This window comes from Bos mutus, chromosome 13, assembly GCF_027580195.1.
Source record: "Bos mutus isolate GX-2022 chromosome 13, NWIPB_WYAK_1.1, whole genome shotgun sequence".
NCBI classification, from domain to species: Eukaryota; Metazoa; Chordata; class Mammalia; order Artiodactyla; family Bovidae; genus Bos; species Bos mutus.
In genome coordinates, this window is record NC_091629.1 from 11423417 (window position 1) to 11443563 (window position 20147).

A 20147-nucleotide genomic window follows, 5' to 3' on the forward strand; every position below is an offset into this window, starting at 1 on the left:
TTACATCACTTCCCCTTCTCTTCTTGCCTTAGCTTGGTTGTCCTACTGTTTTGACCATTTGTTTTTAGTTTTCTTGTGGCTTCCCTTTCATCCTGATTTGGTGTTGAAATTCCTTGAGACTCAGTCCTGAGCCTCTGGTTCGCTCATTGCATAATTCTCACCAGATTTAAGATAAATAAAATCTTTGGCCTCAAGTATTGCAGTGATTAAAGTTAGCTCCCTGATTCCACTCTTCTGTTGTCTGTTTTAAAAAAAATCATTTTTGACTCTGTCGAGTCTTTGTTGCTTTGTGTGGGCTTTCTCTCGTTGCAGTGAATGGGGGCTGCTATTTGTTGTGGTGTGCAGGCTGTTCATTGCAGTGCCTTTCTTGCTTCGGAGCCCGAGCTCTAGGCACACAGGCTTCCGTGGTTGCAGCATGTGGGCTCAGTGATTGTGTACACGGACTTAGTTTGTCCACAGCACTTGGAATTCTTGGACCAGGCTTTGAACCGATGTGCCCTGCATTGGCAAGTGGATTTTTATCCACTGTGCCACTGGGCAAGTCCCCTTCTATTGTCTTTTAAGGCATTCGCATTATATTCAAAGTGATCTTTAAAAAATACTATTCTGATCTTGTTACTCTCTAGGTTAAAATGCTTTAATAGTTTTCCATTACTGTGATTTTGGCAAGTCGTTTATTGCCTGCAGAGTTCTACCTGAACTTGTTCTTGGGCTGGATTCTAGCTTCATTTTTGAGTATCTTGTTTCTTTGCTTATTATACCGCACAGAGAATTAGTAGAAAAACCTCATCCAAAACCTTTGGGAGGAGAGAAACAGTAGTTTCCAGGGCCAGGTGAACAAGAACCTAATAGACTACTAGTAGTATTAGACTAACTTAGGTCTGACCATTCTCTGCCGTGGTGGGCATGTGTTAAAGGTGTAAGTTCCCCGCAGAAACGCTCCACATCAGGTTAGATCACATATTCATCCCTGGCCAGGAGTATATCCCTAATGGAAAATAGGGTGCTGTTTGAAAAAGAAATGGGAATGAATTCTTGGCAAGTAAAAATAGAGACCACCCCTAAGGATTTCTGCTCTTTACTGCTGATCCTTTTTTTTTTTTTTTTTTGTACTGTGAATCTTAATTAAGTTACCCTTCATATTCTGTCGTAGCACATTCTACTTTTTCATCATAGCACTAATAGTTGTGTGATTATTTAATGTGTGGATCTGTCACTGTAAGCTCCATGAGTGCAAGGATAGTATCTGTTTTCTTTTTTTGTAGTGTGTTTAGCAGCACATATTGCATCTGATCATATAAGGCACATAAATATTTGTGGAATATTGTAAAATCAGGTCAATTCTGCAATATTCAATTGATATCAAAATGATATAAAACATTTTGAAATATAATGAAACCCAAAAATGTGTATGGTAAGTTAATAAAAGGATTAAAATTCTCTATCCAGTATATAGGCAGCTGTATACAGCACAACTGTAAGCTATGTACTGAAAAGTTTGAAAATATATAATAATATTTAAATATATAAATTAATATTATATTAAATATAGAAAGTACATAATTATATTAAATATATAAATTAATATTTTAATGTTAAATATATTGTTTATCGGAGAAGGCAATGGCACCCCACTCCAGTACTCTTGCCTGGAAAATCCCATGGATGGAGGAGCCTGGTAGGCTGCAGTCCATGGGGTCGCTAAGAGTCGGACACTACTGAGTGACTTCACTTTCACTTTCCACTTTCATGCATTGGAGAAGGAAATGGAACCCACTCCAGTGTTCTTGCCTGGAGAATCCCAGGGACAGGGGAGCCTGGTGGGCTGCCATCTATGGGGTCGCACAGAGTTGGACATGACTGAAGCAACTTAGGAGGAGGAGGAGGAGGAGATTGTTTATATTTCATTATAATATGTTATATATTATAGTGTATTGTATTATATGCATTAATTATATATAATTATATTAAATATATAAATTAATGTTTTTTAAAAATATATTTAAAAGTTTCTTTTCCTGCTTTCACATTTATTTAAAATTATTAACAATAAGTATGTGTTGTCTTTTGAACAAGCTTTTCTCCTTCACTCTTTGTTCAGTTAACTATGTACCTAACCTTTAGGTCTTGGTGTATCATTTTTTCTGCTTCTTAATTTTTCACTTTGATGGCACCCTTTTCTCTTCCATCAGAGCACTTGGCACAGCTTATAGTCATGTGTTTGTTTTAATGTCTGCCTCCCTGGTTAGTTTGTATATTCCTGGAGAGCAGAGATCTTTTCTGTCGTGTTCCCTACTTTATTCCCTGCTCCTAGCATAGTGGCTATATTTTAGCACATATGAAATAAATATTTCTTGGATGGATAAACGAATCAGTATGTTACTGCCACTCTCTTTGTCATTCTGCATCTTTGTTTCTTATTCTGTCTTGAACAGGTGAATTTCAGGGTATTTTCCTAGAGTTTGTGCATTGCAGGATTCAGGTCTATTTAGTTTGATGAATGTCACCTTGATTTGGATTAAAATAGCATATAGCTTGTAAAAGATGGAAATAGAGTGAAGTTAAACAGAAAACAAGTACAGAACAATCTAAAGAGGATCATTTGCTTTCGGAAAAAAAGATTTAGAGGTCTTAGTGATAATGCTGAACCATAATACCTGATGTATGAGAGAGTTGAGGTAAGCAAGTGAGCTTCATTTTCAAAAAACACTCAGAATTCCATGCTTTCCTGATTTGATAAGAAAGGAAAATTTTGATTTGTTCCATTTTATTGCAATAACCTGAACACTAGTTTCAAAGTGTGATTGCTGCCTATTTAGCTGTGCAGTTTCCCATTTAAGTACATGCTAATGCAGTATGAAAATAGACTTAAGTTTAGAGATTGAAGATCCTCAAACACCACAGTTTTGCTTTTTGGTATTATACTTTCATGATATACCATTGCAGTGATAATGGTATTTGTAGTTTTCAAAGTGTAGTGGGGACATTTGGGGCTTCCATGGTGGCTCAGTGGTAAAGAATCTGCCTGCCAATGCAAGAGGCATGGTTTTAATCCCTGGGATAGGAAGATCCCCTGGAGAAGGAAATGGCAACCCACTCCAGGATTCTTGCTTGGGAAAGCCCATGGAGGAGCTTGGTGGGCTACAATCCAAGGAGTTCTAAGAGTCAGATACAATTTAGCAACTAAGCAACAACAACAGGGACTTTAGAGGACCTGACAATTAAAATACAGTACTTTCCTGACTTAACTGTGCTTTAGGCATTGTTAGAGACTTTACATGGATATTCTAAAATAAAAACCTTTAAGGTAGCTATTATCTTGGTTTTATAGCAAAGAACATTATAGAGGCTCAGAAAGTTGAGATCACATGCTTGGGAGAGCCTGTACTTTTGTCTCAGGTGAAAACTTGTGCTCTTGTGATTTCAGCCTTCTGCCTCCAGCTCACTTTTGTCTTTTAGATTTGGTAACTGGAGATTCCATGTATATTATGCTTTATGATAATTTAAAAAAGCACTCTACCTTTTAAGGTATTTTTACCCTAAAACTTAAATTTTGAGTTCAAGTACTTCTCTCTGGAACTCTTCTACCCCACTCTGTTCCTCTGTACTTTTTCATCTCCTATGACCTTCTGGTACTTAGTGTTTCCCTCCTGTATCTAGTGGCTTATGAGTACTTACTAGCTCTGCTGTGAGACTGGGTTCTTGCAAGGAAGAATTCCTTTGTGCTCTTTGCTGTCTTCAATGCCTTTTCAAATAATTAGTACCTCAATATTTGTTGAATGTTAAAACTACCCTTTAAATGGTAATGTTCCCTAGGTCCTGTCTTTAATCTTCTTCTCTTGATCACACTGAGAACTTCTTTGGGTGATCTCATTTTTCCATTCCTTGCCTTTGACCAGTGTCCATATCACAGTTGTTATAATCAGTTACTTAACGAAGCCAAGTAGGTGACATAAATGAATGAGGATACATTATCAGTGTGAACAGAACTTCAGGTTTTTTAGAAGAAAATAGAAATCTAGGCTTTTTAATGTGAAGTTTCTGTGTGTCTTAATATGAACTATAGTTAGCAGGCCAGCAGAAAGCCTTTTTGAGTTTTCATGTTTATTCTATCTTTGTCATCCTTCTGACTCCTGTATCTCTAGACCTGACATCTTCTGACATCCTTGTATCTCTAGACCTGATTTTTCTGCTAAGCTTCAGACTCCCTACATTCTCTTCTAGACCATCTAGGCCTTCTGTGTCCCGTAGGCATCTCAAAGACTGTGATGTTCAACCTGAACCTCAAACATGTATTTAGGAAGTGGTTTCAGTTGTAAAGTCCAATGGCTGTATGAATTTGACTCTTGGTTCCACCATCTACTAGGTCACTAAACAGGTTAGTTCAGTTCCTTAAACTTGTTTGCTCATATGTAAAATGGGAGTAATAGTACTTCATTGGTCTGTTGTGCTAGCACAGTGACCTACACGTAGTAACAAGTGCTGGGCGCTCTCAGTTGCTGTTCCTGCTTCAGTGAATGCTGTTTACCACTCTCACACCCACTTGAGTTCAGTTCAGTCACTCAGTCATGTCCGACTCTTTGCGACACCGTGAACCGCAGCACGCCAAGCCTCCCTGTCCATCACCAACTCCCGGAGTCCACCCAAACCCATGTCCATTGAGTCGGTGATGCCATCCAACCATCTCTCATCCTCTGTCATCCCCTTCTCCTCCTGCCCTCAGTCTTTCCCAGCGTCAGGGTCTTTTCCAGCATCAGGGTCTTTTCCAGTAAGTCAGCTCTCCGCAACAGGTGGCCAAAGTATTGGACTTTCAGCTTCAACATCAGTCCTTCCAATGAACACCCAGGACTGATCTCTTGGGTGACTGGAGATGGACTGGTTGTATCTCCTTGCAGTCCATGGGACTGTCTTCTCCAACACCACAGTTCAAAAGCATCAATTCTTCAGCGCTCAGCTTTCTTCGTAGTCCAACTCTCACATCTATACATGACCTCTGGAAAAACCATAACCTTGACTAGATGGACCTTTGTTGGCAAAGTAGTGTCTCTGCTTTTGAATATGCTGTGTAGGTTGGTCATAACTTTCCTCCTAAGGAGTAAGCGTCTTTTAATTTCATGGCTGCAATCATCATCTGCAGTAATTTTGGAGCCCAGAAAAATAAAGTCAACCACTGTTTACACTGTTTCCCCATCTATTTCCCATGATGGGACTGGGTGCTGTGATCTTAGTTTTCTGAATGTTGAGCTTTAAGCCAACTTTTTCACTCTCCTCTTTCACTTTCATCAAGAGGCTCTTTAGTTCTTCACTTTCTGCCATAGGGTGGTATCATCTCCATATCTGAGGTTATTGATATTTCTCCCAGCAATCTTGATTCCAGCTTGTGCTTCCTCCAGCCCAGCGTTTCTCATGATGTACTCTGCATATGTTAAATAAGCAGGGTGACAATATACAGCCTTGACGTACTCCTTTTCCTATTTGGAACCAATCTGTTGTTCCATGTCCAGTTCTAACTGTTGCTTCCTGACCTGCATACAGGTTTCTTAAGAGGCAGGTCAGGTATGCCCATCTCTTTCAGAATTTTCCAGTTTATTGTGATCCACTTACTGGTGCTTAAGAGTCATTCTTGACCGTTTTCTTTTATTCTTCAAATATAATTAGTTTCCAGTCCTGTGAATGTAATTTTTGTAATGTCTCTTTATTGCTGTTGCTTTAAGTTTTTAAAAAATAATATTTTTGCTCATCAATATTACTGTAGCAGCCCTTAACAGCTTTCTCAATCTCTTTTTAAACCTCTTTCCCAGGCTGTTCTCAGCATTGTGCCCGCGGTTTATGTTTGCTGAAACACAAAATCTGGTCACACCAAACTTCTGCTTACAGTCCTTTAGTGGTTTCCTATTGTCTCTAAATTTCTAACACATTAATTTTTACTATTCTTGATTCCTGCTTATTTTTTAGCCTCATTTCTGCTTAGGCTGCATGGGTGGTACATATAAGCTCTTGGAATCTACTTGGCTCTTTGTGGCATGTTTCTTCCTCAGAATGCCCTTCTCCTCTGTCCTGCAGCTTCTTTAGGAATGGGCTCTAAAGGTACGCTTCTCACCCACAGTCTCTCCCTCCAGGTCTGGGTCAGATGCCCCTCTTTATGCACTCCCAGCCTCCCGAGGATGTCTCTGTCACAGTGCTCTTCACAGTCTTTTGTAATTGTCTCTTTTTTCCGCTAAGCTTCTTGAAGGCAGAGACCACATGTCTTGAATGGCTTTGTATTTCTAGAGCTTAGAATAATGTCTGGTAAACAGTGAGCTCTCAGATGTTTGTGGAAATGAATGCATTTGTTGAGTGAATAAGTAGTTATCTTTTTTTTTTTTCCTGGAGAAATGGTAGATATAAAAAGGGTCTTAGGAGCCTTAGTTATAGCTGTAAGACCTTTAAAAATGTCCCAATTTTTTTTTAATTCCCCTTGTTTGAAGATTATAGGTACTTTTATATATATATTATGAATTAATAGTATTTGTATTTTTTAGACACAAAGTAAATTGTACTATCATTATAGATAACTAGTTATTGCCTTCGAGGGCTGTATTTTCTCACTGTTTTTGTTTTTTGTTTTTAATACAGCCCTCTTAGATTCTTTTTTCCCCTGCTTTCTCCTCTGTGTTAGGATCTTATTACCTCCCAGCCTCCCAGGAGCCCTGGTTTATTACAAGATTTCTCAGTTTCTTTTGCTGTTGACTCCAAGGGCCAGATAATTCTTAGTTCTGAGGAGCTGTCCAGTTCATTGTGAGATGTTTAGCAACATCCCCTGGCAATTACCCCTAGAGGAGGAAATGCCTACCTTCTCCAGTACACTTGTCTAGAAAACTCCATGGACAGAGGAGCCTGGTGTGCTACAGTCCATGTAGTCACAAAGAGTCGTGACAGGACTGAATGACTGAGCCTGCACACACCATTGACCTACCAGATGCCAGTAGCCCCTCCTAGTTTTGACAACCAAAAATGTCTCCAGACACTGTCAAGTCTCTTGTGGAGCAAAATCACCCCTGATTGAGAGCCCAGTGGTTTATAGGGATTCCTGTCTCTTAACCTTTATCCTTAAAGAGCCTCTCCTTGGACTCCTAGGCATCAGTATAAGAACACGAGCTCCAGTCTTTTTAAAAGAAACCCACAGAGCACTTTTTAAGTAACTCTTTGTTTCCTCTTAACTTTTGTTCATGTTCTCTCTCTGTTCTCTTCCCATCCACTTTTCTAGACAGGATTGCTTCTGTTCTTTCTTTCTGGCTTTTACCCCTGTGGTGCCACTGAAAATGCTTTCAAGTCTTTATAGTCCTTTTCTGTGTTCTCTGAAGTGAATGCATCCAACACCTCATATTCCATGTCCCTGGCCACCCTGACTCGTACTTAGATATCCCATCCAGTCAGTCATAAAGTCCTGTTTATTTTACCTCTCGAATGTCTACAGAACCCACCGGTACTCTTTATTCTCACGGAGGGGGTGTCCACCAGTGGCATCAAGCTTTTTGTTGTTCTTGGCATGTCTAGTCTTGTTCCCTTTATTTTCTGCATTGTAATCTGGATGTTCTTCCGAAGACAGAGTCTCCTACCATTTCAGACCTTCTCAGTTCATGACCTCTGGCTCCTAACTCTCTGCATTTTTGAAAGGTTTACCAAGTGATTTTTATACAGTTTCTAATGTCTTCATTTTGCGGTTTAACAAACATGTCATTTCTTTTAGGAATTCCTAAAATCCTTATTATTATTCTTACAAAGCACCTCCTGAGGTGATTTCTGTCTCTTAACAAACCATCATTGATGTGTAAAAAATGACTTAGGTTCTTTAAAACACCTGCTTTATGAAAAGTCAGTTTTTATTCTTTTTTTTTTAAACCAATAAAATTATCATTGTGGGAAGGATCAGGAGCAAAGATGGGTACTCTAACGTATTGATTAATATTGCGTGTCTGTGACAGATTTGACTGCTAAGTTATAAAATATTTTAATAAGACCTTTTTTTCCCTTATAGGTATTTATAACAGCAATGATGTAGCAGTATCATTTCCAAATGTAGTATCTGGCTCAGGATCGAGTACTCCTGTCTCCAGTTCTCATTTACCTCAGCAACCTTCTGGGCATTTACAGCAAGTGGGCGCTCTCTCCCCGTCAGCTGGGTCATCTGCACCCTCTGCTGTTGCTGCAACTCAGGTAAATTATTACAATGTTACAAAGTAATGTGGATCGTTTTGTCATTTTTAAACTGTTTTATTTTAAGAGAGAAATGAATAGGACTTCCTGTAGGAAGTTATAAAATGTCTCAACCTGTATTGACATGAGTGGAAATAATACTCATTTTTACTTGATATTCCTGAGAGCACAAACTGATGTTGGCACCAACTAATTCTTTTAGATTTCTGCATTTCTGATTTTGTCCTAATAATGTGAAATAGTAATTTGGGGGCAGCTTTTATTCTTTATTTTAAAACTAGGACTTACAAGTACAGTTCAGTTGCTCAGTCATGTTTGACTCTTTGCCACCCAGTGGACTTCAGCACACCAGGCTTTCCTGTCCATCACCAACTCCCAGGGCTTGCTCAAACTTGTGCCCATCAAGTGGTATTATCCAGCCATCTCCTCCTCTGTCGCTCCTTCTCCTCCTACCTTCAGTCTTTCCCAGTATTAGGGTCTTTTCCAGTGAATCAGTTCTTCCCATCAGGTTGCCAAAGTATTGGAGTTTCAGCTTCAGCATCAGTCCTTGCAGTGAATATTCAGGACTGATTTCCTTTAGGATGGACTGGTTGGATCTCCTTGCAGTCCAAGAGACTTTCAAGAGTCTTCTCCAACACCACAGTTCAAAAGCATCAGTTTTTCGGCACTCAGCTTTCTTTATAGTCCAACTCTCACATCCGTACATGACTACTGGAAAAACCATACCCTTGACTAGATGGACCTTTGTCTACAAAGTAATTGTCTCTTTTTTTTAACATGCTCTCTAGGTTGGTCATAGGTTTTCTTCCAAGGAGCAAGCATCTTTTAATTTCATGGCTTCAGTCACCATCTGCAGTGATATTGGAGCTGAGAAAATAAGTCTGTCACTGTTTCCATTGTTTGCCCATGTATTTACCATGAAGGGATGGGCCCAGATGCCATGTTCTTCCTTTTTTAATGTTGAGTTTCAAGCAAGCTTTTTCACTCTCCTCTTTCACTTTCATCAAGAGGCTCTTTAGTTCTTCGCTTTCTGCCATAAGGGTGGTGTCATCTGCATATGTGAGGTTATTGATATTTTTCCCTGCCATCTTGATTCCAGCTGTGCTTCATCCAGCCCAGCATTTCACATGATGTACTCTGAATATATATTAAATAAGCAGGGTGACAGTATACAGCCTTGACATACTTCTTTCCCAATTTCAAACCAGTCCATTGTTCCATGTCTGGCTCTAACTGTTGGTTCTTGACCTGCATACAGATTTCTCAGGAGACAAGTGGTCTGGTATTCCCATCTCTTTAAGAATTTTCCACAGTTTGTTATGATGCACACAGTCAAAGGCTTTGGTGTACTCAGTAAAGCAGAAGTAGATGTTTTTCTGGAACTCTCGCTTTTTTGATGATCCAATGGATGTTGGCAATTTTATCTCTGGTTCCTCTCCCTTTTCTAAATCCAGCTTGAACATCTGGAAGTTCACTGTTCATGTACTGTTGAAGCCTGGCTTGGAGAATTTTGAAAGTAATGCTAGCATTATTTTGCTAGCGTGTGAGATGAGTACAGTTGTGCGGTAGTTTAAGCACTCTTTGGCATTGCCTTTCTTTGGGATTGGAATGAAAACTGACCTTTTCCAGTCCTGTGGCCCCTGCTGCATTTTCCAGATTTGCTGGCATATTGAGTGTAGCACTTTGACAACATCATCATTTAGGATTTGAAATAGCTCAACTGAAATTCAATCACCTCCACTAGCTTTGTTCATAGTGGTCCTTCCTAAGGCCCACTTGACTTCACATTCCAGGATGTCTGACTCTAGGTGAGTGATCACACTATCATGGTTGTCTGGGTCATAAAGATCTTTTTTGCGTAGGTTTCTTCTGTTTTTTCTTACCACCTCTTCTTAATATCTTCTGCTTCTGTTAGGTCCATATTGTTTCTGTCCTTTATTGTGCCTGTCGTTGCATGAAATGTTCCCTTGGTGTCTCTAATTTTCCTGAAGAAATCTCTAGTCTTTCTCATTTTATTGTTTTCCTCTATTTCTTTGCATTGATCACTGAGGAAGGCTTTCTTATCTCTCTTGGCTATTCTTTGGAACTCTGTATTCAGATGTGTAGATCTTTCCTTTTCTCCTTTGCCTTTAGCTTTTCTTCTTTTCTCAGCTATTTGTAAGGCCTCCTCAGACAAAATTTTGCCTTTTTGCATTTCTTCTTCTTGGGGATGAGTCTTGATCACTGCTTCCCATACAGTGTTACGAATGTCCATCCATAGTTCTTCAGGCACTCTTAACAGATCTAATCCCTTGAATCTATTTGTCACTTCCACTGTGTAATCATAAAGGATTTGGTTTAGGTTATAGCTAAATGGTCTAGTGGTTTTCCCTACTCTCTTCAATTTAAGTCTGAATTTGGCAATAAGGAGTTCATGATCTGAGCCACAGTCAGCTCCTGGCCTTGTTTTTGCTGACTGTATAGAGCTTCTCCATCTTTGGCTGCAAAGAACATAATCAGTATGATTTCGGTATTGACCATCTGGTGATATCCATGTGTAGAGTTGTCTTTTGTGTTGTTGAAAGAGGGTGTTTGCTATGACTAGTGCGTTCTCTTGGCAAAATTGTGTTAGCCTCTGCCCTGCTTCACTTTGTACTCCCAACTGCCTGTTACTGCAGGTATCTCTCAACTTCCTAGTTTTGCATTCCAGTCCCCTGTGATGAAAAGGACATGTTTTTTGGGTGTTAGTTCTAGAAGGTCTTGAGGTCTTCATTGAAGCGTTCAACTTCAGCTTCTTCAGCATTAATGGTTGGGGCATAGACTTGGATTACTGTGATACTGAATGGTTTGCCTTGGAATGAAACAGATCATTCTGTCATATTTGAGACGGCACACAAGTACTGTATTTTGGACTTTTTTGTTGATTATGAGGGCTATTCCATTTCTTGTAAGGGATTTTTGCCCACAGTAGTAGATATAATGATCATCTGAGTTAAATTTGCCCATTCCAGTCCATTTTAGTTCACTGATTTCTAAAATGTCAATGTTGACTCTTGCCATCTCCTGCTTGACTGCTTCCAATTTGCCTTGATTCATGGACCTAACATCCCAGGTTCCTATCCAATATTGTTCTTTATGGCATTGGACTTGACGTCCATCACCAGTCACATCCACAACTGGGCGTTGTTTTTGCTTTGGCTCCATCTCTTCATTCTTTCTGGAGTTATTTCTCCACTCTTCTCCAGTAGTAGCACATTGGTCACCTACCAACCTGGGGATTCTTCTTTCAGTGTCCTATTTTTGCCTTCTCATACTGTTCATGGGGTTCCTAAGGCAAGAATGCTGAAGTGCTTTGCCATTCCCTTCTCCAGTGGACCACGTTTTGTCAGAAGTCTCCACTATGACCCGTCTGTTTTGGGTGGCCCTACATGGCATGGCTCATAGTTTCATTGAGTTAGACAAGGCTGTGTGGTCCATGTGATCAGTTTGGTTAGTTTTCTGTGATTGTGGTTTTGTTTTGTGTGCCCTCTGATGGATAAGGATAAGAAAGGATAAGAGGGTTAAGGACTTACAAAGTATGAACCAATTTTGGACTTAGGTGGTTTAAAAAATTTCTTTTATAATTTTAAAATCACAGAAGTAATATATGAATATCTACAGTCTAATTTTTTTAAAAAAACAGTGCAGAAGAATATAGGATTGAGAATGAATGATTCCTTTAAGTCCTTATATACTTACATGATTTCTTCCTAGTGGATAAGAAAGAATATTTATAAAATTATAAGCAGTGGTGACTATGTTGGTGATTTTGCATCTGTTTAACCTTTTTCTTCATTTTCTATCTAGAACTTGATAGGTGCCCTAGTCTACAGGAATGCTCTAAGACCTAGAGTCAAAGCAGAGAAATCATAGTCTTGAATTACATATATAGGACAGTAAATGGGCAAAGTTTCTCATGGGTATATGCTTGCACACGTGCACACACACACAGAGTCCACCCCTCATTCCCCATCCTCAACCCTCAGATTTCTTCAAAGGTGATAATTTAAACTTCCTATTTGTTTTATTTATTGACATTCTCTTATAATTTTATTTTTATTTTCACTTTACCCAAAGCCTCTAAAAGTCTCAATGTTTTGAGAAAATTCTAACAAAGACAAATGTCTAATTATAAGCAACTAGTTAAGTAGTTGTTTGTAAGTTGCTGTAAACTCATGCTTTATGTGCGTGTGCGTAATTTACATTGTGTGGGCCTTTAGAGTATACCTAGGCTTTTCCAGCATATCCTGTAATCTGTACATCAAAGCATAGCATTGTTATCTTTAAAGTATGTAACCGTGAAGTGCAAACAGTCACCTTTTAATTAGGTCAAGAATTGGAATAAACAGTAGTTCAGCATAGAAAAACAATGGCACGATTAGTGGTATTGTCTTTGACAATTTGGTGAACTTAACCTGAGCAAGGGGAGTTTGACTAGTTTAGGAGAGTTTTTCTCTAGCTGCTGTCACTAGCCTTGGTGAGGTAGACATAATCACAGGGATTTGGGGTTAGAGAGGGTGAAAGGGTAAATGAGAGAATGGCCCTTATAAATAGCTTTATCTCTTTTAATTAAGTGTAACCATATGCTGTTGATAGCTTTATATCCTTGGAAAGAGTCTCACATGAACATTTTCAATGTGCGTTTTTCTTTCCTTTCTTTATAAAAGTCTGTTTTAATTACTCTCTGGTTAATTCCAGGCTGAATTAAGCAAAAATCTCATTTCTTCCCATTCATTATGTTTGTGGTTTTGAGGGTTGGCATTAGGGAGATGGGTGGGGGAAGTGGTAGTGAAGAGAAATTTATAGCTAGAGGAAAAATTCCACTTCACATATGACTCAACTGAAGAACAAAGAAATCATAGTTGCAAGTAATCCAGGATTCAGTCCAATTAAAATCTTCACTGTTTATCCTCTTTCCCTGTTGCAGTAAGATGGGTAGCTTATAAATATGATCATCCAGTGAGACTCACATGCTACATGCTGAGACAGCTGCATCTATGTTTCTCTCCAGCAGTAAACGCTTTCCGCCTTCACGCCGGAGTGTATTTAGCCTGGCTTAGCTAGTGCTGCTCTGGCAACCATCAGTCTCCAGGCAACTGAGGCAGGTTGACCTCTGAGTTGAATTGAGTGCAAAACTACTTCAGTTTAGCTGCCTGAGACAATAGTATTGGTTTTGAATGTACAAAGTGTGAATTTTCTAGACAGTGTGCAAAGGAAAGGATTCAGAAATATTTAGAATAAATTGAATATTTAGATAGAACTCCTAAAATTGTGATGCACTTGGTAATTTAATCTTATTTTCAAAACAATACGTTTATATCTGTTTATGTATAGGCCTTGCATGTTTTTAAATCATAAAATTCAGTGTGTTTAACCCCATTTTAGCCTTTTATTTAGAGTTTCTTTATAGGTAGTTTATTGAAAAGTGAAGAGTAGTGCTTACACACTTAAAGTGTGTAAATTAAAACTATTAATATGTAAAATATAATTGTAGAAGACTTGTTACACAGTTACTGAGAAAACCATCACAGCAGCCAGCAAATATTTTAAAGAAATAAAAATCAGAGAATAGAGGTGTTAAATTTGAACAGTGTTTTGACTCTCTTCCTTTCCCTCCCAAAAACTTTATGAAAGTAGTCATTTTTAGTGATGGTCTTGGTGCCAGCAGGATAAAAATAAGGAGATCATTCTTGATCTTTCTGGCCTTGGTTTTAAGACAAGCAGGCCTCTTATTTGGTTTGTTTGATGTCTTAAGGATTGTTCCCAAGCAAGTGGTCGGGGATATATAATCAGAAAGAACTAATAGAAATTAAAAACTGAGACTAGATTTGTGCCTTTAATGGGGCAAAAAGGAGACACTTGTTAAAATTTTGGAAGAAAAAGTCTAATGCTTAGCAACCCTAATTTGAAGGGAAAAAAAAAAACTTTTAAAAATGTTTGATAACCTTGTTTTCATATTGTTTGATGTTAAATCCTTTTATTTGATAAACTTGTTTTTAGGGTGATTATTCCTTCACAGATATCAGCAGTGTATTACATTATAGTTACTATTTTATAGTTTCTTAACATTGTTGGAAGATAGAACTGCTGTCTGTGATGTTTTTAATGGTGGGTGCTCTGCTCTTGTTGTATCATCGGTGGAGATATAAATTAGTTTCTGTAGGTGTGCCATTAATTTTTCATTTTGCCTTTCAAATTCCACTATTTCCCAGTTCTACGTTCATTCTGTTTTGTCTTTGGGAGGAATGCAGGTGCTTTGGTTTGAAGGATTACTTTAGTAGAATTAAAGGCAGAATGTAATGAAAATAATTGTATTCTAACATCTTGCATTCTGAGTTTTGCTTTTGGATACAGTCTTTGGGTAGATAATTACGGTTTCTTGTTTCCTCTATGTTGCTATTATACAAATGATACAGTTTAAAAGTAATTTAAATGAAGCAACTTTTAAGGTTTATTTATGTGATATTTAGTAAATGCAGATAAATTGAAGTATTTTAAAGGTATAACTTAGCAAATACTGTTTTGCAGATTTCTTTTAGACTTTTGCTTCAAGGACTGTAAGTTTGGTGTGTATGTGTGGTGTGGTTGTGTGTGTTGGGGAGTTACTGTAGATCTAATTCTGGTTTCCTTTCGGATATGTTTGGTAGGACACTTTGATTTTGTTTGGAAAATGCTTCAGTTTCCCAGGCAGATTCACCTGTCTTTGAAGGAGCTCTGACTTGATTGGTCAGATTAAAGTTTCATCTGTCTTAAACAATTGCAACATGACTTAAAATTTTACAGGAGTTATCTTTCTGAGCAGAAAAGGTTTTAAAAGTGCTTTCTAACATTTCTTACTATTGGATGATAAAGAGGTTAAGGGACATAGATGATGAGTCTCTGTCGAAAAAAGATGTCTGGAATTTTACTGTGTCTGTTTGTGTGACACAATGCAAAATAGCAGAAATTGGGTCAGAAATCCTAGGTTCCTGGGACATTACTACTACTAGTGTGGTGGTGGGTAGATCTTTTACATTTGTGGGTTTTAATTTTTTTATATATGAAATGGAATATTTTAAATACCTACTCTACCTGCAATACAGGTGTATTTTGAAGTTCAAATGAGAAAAGTACTTTGCAGACCATAAGTACTTTGGAATTCATAGTCACTACAGTGATGTTACAGTTGTTATAGGACATTTGAATTTCAGCTCTTATAGAAACAGCCTGATTGCCAGTGAGAAAATTGTACAGAAGCACTTCCTTTACTAAAAATGGTGTTAAACTTTTCTGTTAAAACTTACAATTTCATATTACTACAGATAGATGAATTTTAGTCATTTTACATACAGCTGTTGAATGAGATCTTTTCCTTTCTTAAATTATTTCAACAGCCTATTTAGGGACTTAATAATTTTCCCTCCAAAAGATAAGTGATATGTTGATTACATATTAACCAATTAGAAACCTGCTTATAGTTGGTGGTTATTCTGTACAGTCCTGTTGTCCAATCATAAGTGTTCATTGATGGTTTAACTACAATTTAATCCTCCCACGACTTTGTAGAAACTCAATTGTGGGGCATTTCAGCATTAGCCTAAACAATGGTTTTGAATACGTTAAGCTCCTAACAATTAGGGAGCAGTTTGGGGCATTGAATAAAGTGGAATGATGCAATTGAACCTGACAGCTTTAACAGTCAGCCTACTCATGGGACCTGAAAGTTGTTCACACTTGGTTTCTTCTCTCATCACACGCAGAGCATTAAAGCCCAATGGTTGGTGGTAGCTGACACAGAATTGGGTCTGTTATCAGGGTACATTTTATAGTACAAAGTTAGAATTAAGTTAGAGAACATACGAAACTTTCCATTGTTCTCTAATTTTTCATAGAAACCTTTGTAGTCAAATTGTGTGTAAATTTTCATTAAAATATTTGAATTCTTACAGTATATTTGCAGTATTGCTGTGTTATTGCTATGTTATTATAAAATATATAGATTAAAATGTCATTGCATAATGAGATATTAATACTATTTAATTTTTCTCAGGGAAATGTTTTGTTCTTTGAAATATAACCATGTTCATATCAGAATATAATTGGCAATTTATATTCTCTAATGAAGTTAATGGAAAAGATGGAAGCCATAATAGCTTAGGAAAATAATTTTAAAAAAGCACAGTAAAATTTGAGTGCTTGCTGTGTGTCGTGCATTCTTCTCAGCCCTTCTATACATCAACTTAATTTCTCATAATATTCTTAGAAGGTAGTTACTATTTCATATCTCCATTTTTACAGATGGAGCTTAAAGACAGAGCTTTAGTGCCCCACCCAAGCAAGGTGCCATAGGTTGGCTTATGGCAGATACAGTGATAATGAAAAGTTTTTCCCTGTAAGAGTGTACATGAAGTAGGAGATTTTAAAATAATACTGCTTAGTGAGCTGATGATATTTTGAAAGAATGCAATTTTAAATCAGGAATCAGAGTTGGAAAGTTTGAGGAGGAAGCTACTGTGTTTTAGAGCTTGTTTGCATCATTTGACTTTAATGTTTATTGACAGGTTAATTGTGCATTTTTAAAATATGCTTGCTGTGACCTCTTCCTATATGATTGAAGCATGAAGTTTCATATTCACCCCTAGATGATGTATTGCTATACTTTTCAAAGGTGAAATTTTGATAGGTACTACTCTTTCAAACCTAATTTTACTTCTTTATACTTTATCATTCTGCCTTTACCAACAGTGGGGAGGGGGGAAAAACTATCAATACCCACTTTTAAGTCTGATATTCAGTTAATTGAATAGATTTAGCCTGATTTTTTTTCCCCCTCCACAACTAACTCCTTTAGAATGAGCCAGGTGCCTAGGAATTTGATAGATTCACTTCACTCTAAAACTACAACCCTTTTAAAAACTTCTCTGTGGTCATAAGCAGACATTTGGAATATAAGAGGTGAACTATTAATAGGAAATTTCAAGCTGAAATGTAATTTTAATCTTGTTAATATTTTAATAGGGTATGTCAGTCTACTTAGGAAACACTAAATTTCTTTGATTTTGAGTTTAAATACTACCTTGGATAGTGGCTTGCATATCTTTCTAGATGCTTATCATAGTAGTCTAAATTTGGTAAGGTTTTTCTCTTTCTCAGGTGAAAAAGTGAAAGTCACTTAGTCGTGTCTGCCCTTTTGCAACCATTCCCTTCTCCAGGGAATCTTCACGACTTAAGGGTTGAACCCAGGTCTCCTTGGATACCTAAGCATATTTTGCTTTAGTGTGACTTAGATTTAGCTCAGTAATTATTAGATTTACTTTACTTTGCTTTGGGTCCATTTTGTAAAATAATTATTACACTTACTAAGATTGTTACTAGGATCTTGGAATAGGTATAGTATAACATCTTGTGTGTAAGTGGTTCCTTCAGTTATTAATCTTGGGGAGGGAAAAAACCCAAGATCATATATTTGGAAGTGAATCTGGACTAACACCTCTTTTTACATTTTGAGTAGATTACTTCATTTCATCAAAATACTATAAAGCCAAGTAACAGGTTTTTTGCAATCATATTCTTTTTTGTTTTAGCTTTTTATTTTGAAATAATTTTAGGTGTATGGAAAAGTTGCAGGAACAGTGCAGAGTTCATGTGTATTATGGATACTTTCACTCAGCCTCCCCAGTGTTTTAACAGCTTATATTCTTTATAGTGCCAACAGGCTCAAGAACATACTTGCCCACAGTAGACATTCTGCTTTCCAGGCCAAGATAGAATTGAAATACCATAAGGTGTGTACTTACTTCCAAAAACAAATAGCACTTTCTTTTTTTTGGGTAATTGAAGTATAGTTGATTTACAGTGTTGAGTTAATTTCAGGTATACAGCAGAATGATTCAGTTGTGGTGTGTGTGTATATAAACTTTTTCAGATTCTTTCCTCTTACAGGTTATTTCAAAATACTGAGTGAAGCCCCCTGTGCCACGCAGTATGTCCTTGTTGGTAATCTATTTTATATCTAGTATATGTTAACTCTAGTTTATCCCTCTCCCCTCCCCCTTTCTCCTCTGGTAACCATAAATTTATTTCTATATGGGTATATCTCTGTTTTATATGTAAATTCATTTGTATCTTTTTTTTTTTGATTCCACATATAAGTGATATCCAGTTCCCTTGTGGCTCAGACAGTAAAGAATCTGTCTATAATACAGGGGACCCAGGTTTGATCCCTGGGTCCGAAAGATCCCCTGGAGAAGGCAGTGGTATCCACTCCAGTATACTTGCCTGGAGAATTCCATGGACATATGAACCTGGTGGGCTATAGTCCATGGGATCCCATAAAGTTGAACATGATTGAGCAGACTAACACATAAGCAATATCATAGAATATTTGTCTTTCTCTATCTAGCTTTATTTCACCTAGTATGGTAATCTCCAGATGCATCCATGTTTCTGCAAATGGCGTTATTTAATTCTTTTTTATGACTAAGTAGTAGTCCATTCATCTGTTGACAGACATTTACATTGCTTCCATTTCCTGGCTGTTGTAAATAGGGCCACTATGAACATTGGGGTGCATGTATCTTTTCAGATTATGGTTTTCTCCAGATGTATGCCCAGGAGTGGTATTGCTGAATCATATGACAGCTCTGTTTTTGGTTTTTAAAGATCTGTACTTTCTTCCACGTGGCTGTACCAATTTATATTCCCCCATCAGTGTAGGTTGTCTCTTTCGCTTTTCCTTCTTTATTGCTACTAAAAGTTGTAGAATCTTTTGGCTAAAATGTTGGGAGTTTCTTTGCTCCAAGTTTCCTGCAGAGTTATCAACAGTTTCCAGCAGTAACCTTTGTAAATATCATTTCAGAAATGTTGGCCAATGTCAGAGATTTGTAGAGTCTTTGCTAGCTCATGCTACCTGCAAAAATGACGGTAATGACTTGAATTTAATGTAGAGTGGTTTAGGTGCTCTCATATACCACAAAACCCTAGATGGTAAAAATTGGTAATTTTCAATCTCTCTTGGAAATTCCTTATTTAGATAAATACAATAATTTTAAAAACTACCTGGTAATTTTTAAACAATCAGAAAATTGAGGGAAATTTGTCATTCAGGATAATGAATGTATTTCTAATTGTTTTTATTATTAATTTTACCTTTGCCTACCATCTTTATAAAATCCATACTTTCTTGCTTTGAAATTGTGCTAACGATGATTTATCCTCTTCCTGATGGTAGTCATTACGGAAATGAGTTATGCTGTGTTGCTTTGCATTTTGAGCCTTTAGTGTAGTGGGTGGAGTGTGTGATTGAAAAAGTATGATGATTTGGAGACTACATCAAGAAATTTGAAGCTAACAGGGATAAATATAAAGCCCTTGACAGAAGGAACCCTTCCTGAAAGAGAATAGCATCTTTGATTCTTATCAAGAGACTAAGGAAGCTTATAAAACTGATAATTGGAACTAGAAAAGCAGTTCAACTGGTGTAATAGTTGTGATTCAGCCAGTGGATGAGTGCACTAGCACGAGAGTCAAAAGGCTGGGGTGCAGGTGTGGCGACCCTTCCTGCCCATGCTCTCAGAGCCAGGCCCGGCCAGCACTCGGGAGTGTGCTCTTTCTTGCTCGTATTTTTCTCTCCTCTTGCTGTCAGCTGTTACTTCTTGCTGCCAACAAAATGTCTCAAGATATTACTTTTTCTTCCTCTTTCTAATTAATTTTCCACTTCTAATCTGTTATATGCTTAGTTGATCTTTTTAGAATTATGTCTAGAGTAAGAGTAAATTGGCTCTGCAAAGGGCATTTTTAAGTGTGAGGTGCCCAAGATTTTAAACTGGGTTTCTAGTAACATCTGGTCTTTCTGTTTGTCTCTGGATTTTTCTCGTTCTAAGTTACTTTATGAGTAGCTGATTCCCAAGCTTATTAACTTCTGAAGAGGTTTAAAAAAAAAAGTTTTCCTATCT

The 20147-nt window shown here is 37.5% G+C and overlaps 1 protein-coding gene across 5 annotated transcripts in view; it reads left to right on the top strand.

Annotated features, from left to right (window-relative positions):
• Positions 1–20147, top strand: part of MLLT10 (MLLT10 histone lysine methyltransferase DOT1L cofactor) — a 207176-nt gene that overhangs the window by 168485 nt on the left and 18544 nt on the right. For all 5 annotated transcript variants that reach the window (XR_011466442.1, XR_011466443.1, XM_070380988.1 and 2 more), the window contains exon 14: positions 8018–8196. Coding sequence is in view for 3 of the 5 variants with exons in the window: in XM_070380988.1 (XP_070237089.1) it covers positions 8018–8196 (179 nt within the window). In the remaining 2 variants the exon portion in view is untranslated. The remainder of the gene's footprint in view (positions 1–8017; positions 8197–20147) is intronic.